The sequence below is a fragment of a genome, unplaced genomic scaffold (genome assembly GCF_019419815.1).
Source record: "Pyrus x bretschneideri cultivar Hongxiangsu unplaced genomic scaffold, Pyrus_bretschneideri_v1 Contig83, whole genome shotgun sequence".
Classification (NCBI taxonomy): Eukaryota; Viridiplantae; Streptophyta; class Magnoliopsida; order Rosales; family Rosaceae; genus Pyrus; species Pyrus x bretschneideri.
Genome location: NW_025999824.1, coordinates 771,750 through 778,547, shown reverse-complemented (window position 1 = coordinate 778,547; position 6,798 = coordinate 771,750). Strand labels below are relative to the sequence as shown.

The window sequence follows — 6,798 nt, the reverse complement described above, 5'->3', positions numbered from 1 at the left end:
ACTTTGGCGTCAAAGTAGCGCCGTGTGTTACTTTAATTACCAATTTGTCCTTTCTTAAATTACTATTTTCTTTTGTACTCGTCTCACTAATGTAGTTCACTTCACTCTAATTTCTCATTTATAATCTTGTTCTCTACTTGCACACTTGTTCATTTTTTCCTTTGATTTTCTTTACATTATTCGATTTAGTGGTTAGAATTAAACATGGATGGATGTACGAAGAGAAAACAAAGTTTGTTGAAATTAGTACCCGTACTATTTTAGGAGAATATTTTTGCTCACCATCCTCAAGTTGATAGTGATACTTATCATCTTATTTATCACTATTAGATGAGTTTAAATTTCAAGATTTGTATAGTGGATAGACACAAATCTAAAAATTGAAACTCACCCAACGAAAATAAATATTCATCACCATTGTATTTTCGTTTTCTATTTCAAATGACTATTACTCTTAGATCAGCATATTCATGAGTAGCGATAGCAAGCTTTTGCCTAAAATTAGATTTTGATCTTGGTGTTTTAGGGTTTCCCTACAACGCCCAATTGAAATTGAAAATGGGTTATTGGATCTCCCGTTGTGTTCATAGTTGGGTACTACAATCAAAAGTTAAATTTTAAGTGTTGATTTCATTACTTTGCTTACTATCTCTTTAAGACCTTTTGTTTATCCTTAACCCTTCATTGTTAGCCAATACCTGAGCCCCGTTCCAACCCTTAAACTTTTATCTTGATTGTTGTGTGTTTAAATATGTGGAGTTGGAAATTAGTATGAGCATATAGGATCCCTAGTTCTCGCTTCTAAGAAGTGACATTTAGTTTATGAGATCATATATATACGAAGTATTAGTAATTTCAGAAAGTGCCTTCATTTTTATAACATATGTAAGTGCTAATCTACATGTTTACATCAATCTTCTCACGTATACTTAGTATAGAAAGTGTAGCTAGAAAATCTGTGTGACAATAGAGAGGATATCTGGTGAGGAATTTGTTGAATTCTCTAAGACGTGTTACTACTTTCAAATATTGATTTAATTGATTAATGGCGAGCTAGTGAGTGGTTGCTGGGGTTAAGTATAAGCTCAAGAGTAAGATGGCTAAAATCTATGTAAGGACTAAGTAGTGATTTTTTATATATCATGGTTCGTTGGAAATCCCTGAGGCAATTGTTGGATGGTTTAGGTTTTTGTTTTGTTTTCTTTGTTTTGCTTGGGGACTAGCAAAAGGTAAGCGTGGGGGACTTGTTATCTTATTTGTTTTCATTTACTTAGTCAATTTCCATTTGTTATAGTGATTTAAATTATATTTCATTTTATTGTAGGTTTAGTTGGTAAAGTTGACAATTAGAGGTCAAATGGAGCAACTAGAAACAGTTTTGGACTTGGATTGGATAACATGCGTGGATAGCATATGGGCGAGACATTTTTTGAGTTTAGAAGGTGTTAATCATGTGCTAAAATCTGGAGGAATTAAAGTTGAGACTTGGAAGTCAAGGAATTAAGGTGTTAAACATGTACTAAAATCTGGAGGAATTAAAGTTGAGACTTGGAAGATAAGGAATTGCACAACGAAGATGAGTCCTAGTTGGAGTGAAACACTATTAGGAGATAAGCAGTTTTTGTGCACCTTATCTTATAAATTTTTTGTCTTTTGTTTTTTTTTTCTTTTCTTGGAAACAAAGTACGATGTCCAATAGGTAAACAAAGAATACGTACATCTTGAGGATAGTGTGTTCACTGGGCCTCGATAAAAACCTTGACGGGGCTTTCAACCCGGTCTAAGGAAAAGAGTGTCTCGAACAAACTGGAACCTATCCTCAAATGAACAATCAACGTCAATGAAACAATAAAATTACAATCCATCCTTGACTAATATAACCTGAATCAAATCCGGAGATTCCTCAAACCACATACACTCCTAAGAGCTACTAAGACCCATCCTAGCAAGACGATGCGCCGCCTCATTTCCTTCCCGTTGAACAAGGTTGATCATCGAGTGCGGCATTCCTGCAATAAAGCATCTCAAGTCGTTGACAATCGGTCCAAACACTCTCCAACTGTTTCTTTAGAGTCCTAAAATAAGTCTAGCCGCACGATTCCTTTCTCTTTAAGATTCAGCCGCTCTTTGTCATTCCTCTCTCTCACCCACTCCCAATTTATTTTGTAATTTTGAAATTCTAGAAACTCTTGCTAGTTCGATCGAAATACTCCAAATTTTCAGAATTTTCAGTATTGGTAATAATTTGGACCCGTCGGAACTTAACTTGGAACCCCCCATGTCAGTTGAAGGGTGGGCGTAGGGTTTAGCCCTCCCTTCTTTTGCATCCAAATTCGGATTCATCTCCCTGTAATTTAAATTAGATCAGAACATCGCTGGATCCTCTGTCCCTCCCTATTGTCCATAATTTGAAGCATCCCCAAATAAGTTGGAAATTCATGCATCATTTTTTCAACCATTTTCTCTAGTTACCATATTACAGGGTTAAATATTTATTAGGCTGCCATTTTACCCGTGCCTCAGTTGATATCGCGCATTGAGGATCTAATGACGATAGCAGCTGAGGCACTTGCAACATTTTGCAGACATCAATTCAATGACAATATCACGCAACGGAATTTGGCAAGAACAGAACTCCTTATGTCAGTGTTCCTAACAAATATACAGCGGCTCACTAAACTTCAGCTACGCATACTTACTACTGACATCTTTTCGTTTCATCACAATTCCCTCCAGAATTCCATCCGTCCCAAAATTACCAGAAAATTGCTGCGGATTAACTGGACCAGGTAGCTGAAACGAGATAGAAAACTGCCCAGAAGGGCAAAGATTCTGTGTTTGCATTTCAAACATCTGAGAGTACCTGTGGACTGTCTTCTCGCCTGTTACCGCCACTCCTCTTATCAATACTTGGCCCTCATTTTCAACTTCACAGCTGAATTCCCCTGCGGATCATCGCTCTACATCATTTGATTACGTATAAAAGTGGTAGTATCAAAGAGGCAATACAGGTGGCCACAGAGATAAGTATGTGACTGCGATATGAGAGAGATACAAGAGATATCTAAGTTGTAAAGAGAAACTTACTTTCATCTCTTCTCACTCCAGGAAGAGATACACGAAACAGGTAGGAGTCATCACATTCTCCAATGTCAATGAGCCCTATCGTTGGTCCCACCTTCGCCATTGCCGCACTCCCAGTCAATGCAAATCCATCTCTTGTGGCAGCTACAATATTGGACAACTCTTTTTTAGTTGGAAGAGAAGGAAGAAAAATCATAGCACGATCAAGTTTCTCCACAGGCTCAGAGGTTTTTTTATTCGTGTGCGGGGACATATAACTATGCATCATAGGAGTACCACTATCTGGAACGGTACTGATAGGTGCTTCAACATGCATAGGTTTCAGAGGATCCTTCAATTCCATGAGATCCTCTAAATGTTTTGTTCCCCTAGAACTTTGGCAAGAACTAGCGGGAGGTGACTCACCATTGGACTTCGGCTCCTGCTCCAACACATTATATAAAACACTTCCATCAGGAACAGTATGCAGCTTTGCAGCATCTCTATCCAGAAGAAAATCCTCCAGTCCAGTAAGCCTCTTAAATCGTTCGATATCCTTTGGCTTAATGTAATATATTTCTGGGTTATGAATAAATACAATGTTCTCAAAGATATCATCTTTGTTATTGAACTGTGAATGGGGGTGGAGGAGAAGAGGAAAGAGATCCGTAAACTGAGGGTAATTGGCTGTGGCATCTTCTCTATGGGTACGGAGGCTACCATGGAAGAACTGGCTTAACAAAGGTAATTTAGCAATGGCAGATTGGTCAGCCTTCCGAAGAACATAATAGTACACCTGCTCTACCTCTGCCATTTTCAGGCAGGAGCCACCTAGTTGCTCAATAGTATATGGTGGAAGTCGCTCAGCTATTCTCTGCAACACTGACTTTGATGGCCTCTCTCCTTTAAGATCAGGCCCAAAGTAGGTACCGATAATGAAGTACAAGAGAAAGCGCTGATCATCATTTGCCATCCTACTTTGAAAATTGTTAAAATCTAACCCTGAGGCAGGATTAGATCCTGTCGCCTGAGATGAGCCATCCATCACTGCTGCGGATTAAAATTTAGAATCTGCAACAAGCTCAAATATAGTAGGATCATATAATCAAGCAATTACTGTGACAGTGAAAATATTTCAAAGTTTTATTTCTCTGTGAGACAAATGAATATGGTGCCATCCTTGTTCCAGACCAGCCAATGTTTTCACTTACGTGGCTTAGCTCTCAATCTTTCTCCACATACCCCGCAACCAACCCACTCACACATAAGAACTCACCAATAGCATACTCTAACAAATACAGTCCTTCTTGAAGATTACCCCTATCTCTCTCACCCACACAAAGCAGATGAAGCGCAAGAAATGACAATGTAGTTCGCATAGAACACCATTATTAACGGAATTCATATGTAGAATGTCTTAATAATCACTAATATGGCAAAGGAAAACAATCTGATCGAGAAACGAAAGAAAGGAAACGACTGAGGACCCAGATTCAGCATGCATCAGTTGCAGTGTCTTTCGAAAAGCATCAGTGAAAAAACTGACAATGAAATTCTACATGAAATATATAGACTGGAGAAACCCACATGCAAATCCCAAAGAAGCATTTCATTTCAGGATAATCCTGTGCATATGAGTGGCAAGAAATAAGGAGTTAAACATATGCAATTCATCGAACACTTATCAGGCAAGTTTTCACATGCATTATCGTCACAACAATTTCCATAATTTTTTTACCAAATTGCAAAAAAAGCAACTTGGTTAACCAAGTAAACAAATTAGTGAAATAAAACCCAGGAATTATTAAACCCAATTGGTCTTAGACCATTTCGGAATCATGGAAATTAATTAATGAGAGAAAAGAACAAAAATCAAGCTACCCATTTGCTGCAATGCAGAATCAAAAACAGAGAGGGAGAGAGAGGGGGAGAGAGAAATTTGCTTAAAAATAAACCCAAAAGAGTAAAATTAAGGAAGAGAGAGGAAATGAAGGATACCGGTTGCCTGAGTGGAGGAGGACCGGAGGAGCCGCTTCCACCGGGAGAAAAAGAAGTTGTGGAGAGATGAGCGTCAGAGAGGAAGGAGGAATTGGTTATCGCGTCAGTTTATTGCTCTTAGACTGGTATGGTATTAAGGTGACTCTAAAAAAAGCTGTTATAAAAAAAGGTTGGAAGTTATTTTTGTGTTTGGTAAACACTCAGTTTCAGTTTTTTTTCACAGTTTTGGGTGAAAAAAAGCCAAAAACAAGAAGCTGCAAAACCAAGCTTTGAAAAACCGGCTCTTTTTTACATCCGTTTTACATAAAAGTTTAACAAACACTCTAATACTGTTTTTTTTTTTTTCAAAAGCACTTTTACAAAAAAGTTTACCAAACACTCTGCTGCTTTATTTCATAGCTGCTTATTCTCACAACACAGCAGAAGCAGCTTTTTTTCAAAGCACAGCAATACCAAACCAGTCCTTAGGCAGCTGGATGTAGGCCTGGTAATTTCTGACACGACCCGATAACCCGATAACCCGACACGACATGACACGAAATTAACAGGTGTTTGGGTCGACACGATAACGAATCGGGTCGTTATCGGGTAACCCGATAAGCACATGTTAAGATAACGGGTTGGTTCGGGTATACACGTGGCTAACACGATACACGATAAGCAGAATATTATTTTTATAATTTTATAACCCAAAAAAAAATACTATAATAATTATATACATTAATTTTACAATTTTATACCCCTAAAAATTATAATATATATATATATATTAAATTAACTATAAAATTTATAATAATTATAATAATTATATATACTATAATAATTATACCCCCAAAATATTAAGTCTATCTATAATAATTATATATATTAAATTTTATAAAAACTATAATAATTATTAATTAATAATTTAATATGCATGATGCATTGCATGATTTTGCATCCATTGAAATTTGATGTGATTTCTTTCCATTCAAATTTCAATAATCAATTTCTTGCCGTTGCCAACTTGCCGCCCTTTTTGAAAAAACAAATGGAGGGAAAATGAAAATGTTAAGAAAAGTTGAAAATGAAACAAAAAAGTGAGGGAATTAGGGAAAGATGTTGGAGGGAAAAGTGAAAATGATAAGAAAAAGTTGAAAAGGAAACAAAAAAAGAGGGAAAAATGAAAATTAATAGAAGTGGCGAGAATTTTTTTTTTTTTTAAGTTATTAATTTTTTATCACACACATGACTGTCATGACATATCTCACTATTTTTATAATGACACACGTGACACGTGATGTATGTACTATTCCGTGTACCAGTCAATTATAATTTATAGTACAAAATAAATAGATTTAAATCTACTTAATAAATATATATATATACACACGGAACTTGATTGATGGCATACGAATTCTTCAAAACTAATTTCAACGATCCAAACCGTCAAAATTGTTTGTATATGCTTGGAGATCACATCAGCAAAAAATCACAAAAAAAAAACATTCAGAGATCAAGTAACAGGACAAAGCTTTTCAACGGTTATAAACGAAAAATCACGATTTAACGGTTATTTTAACTCCGATTTTGATGATTTTTTGTAACTACACTCCTTGACCCTATATGAATACAATGAATGAATTCGATCTTCAATTTAAAATATTTACACAAGTGGATACCACAAAATCTTATGTTATACTTAATGAAAGTATAAATAAACTCTAAGTGTTAGTCAATCTATCGTTTTACGAATTC

General features: G+C 36.1%; 1 protein-coding gene across 5 annotated transcripts; it reads right to left on the bottom strand.

The window, feature by feature from the left end:
• Positions 1-2,618: 2,618 nt before the first annotated feature.
• On the bottom strand, positions 2,619-5,185 carry LOC103927130 (increased DNA methylation 2). 5 transcript variants are annotated; one of them, XM_009336022.3, is made up of 4 exons: positions 5,062-5,185; positions 3,490-4,134; positions 3,088-3,228; positions 2,619-2,945 (listed from the first exon to the last, which is right to left on the bottom strand). In XM_009336022.3, the coding sequence occupies exons 2-4, from the start codon at positions 4,106-4,108 to the stop codon at positions 2,686-2,688; spliced, it is 1,020 nt and encodes a 339-aa protein (XP_009334297.2). In that variant the 5' UTR covers positions 4,109-4,134; positions 5,062-5,185; the 3' UTR covers positions 2,619-2,685. The 5 variants fall into 5 exon arrangements, with proteins under 5 accessions (XP_009334297.2, XP_009334295.2, XP_048432056.1 ...); XM_009336020.3 differs by having other exon boundaries at positions 3,088-4,134; XM_048576099.1 differs by having other exon boundaries at positions 3,088-4,110; positions 5,062-5,175.
• Between the last annotated feature and the right edge of the window lie 1,613 nt (positions 5,186-6,798).

Excerpts from the sequence above, each read along its gene's own strand:
- LOC103927130 (XM_009336020.3), bottom strand. The coding sequence starts at position 4,108 with ATGGATGGCTCATCTCAGGCGACAGGATCTAATCCTGCCTCAGGGTTA. Across the intron at positions 2,946-3,087 it reads TGGAGTGAGAAGAGATGAAA|GGGAATTCAGCTGTGAAGTT; the intron begins GTAAGTTTCTCT and ends GATGATCCGCAG.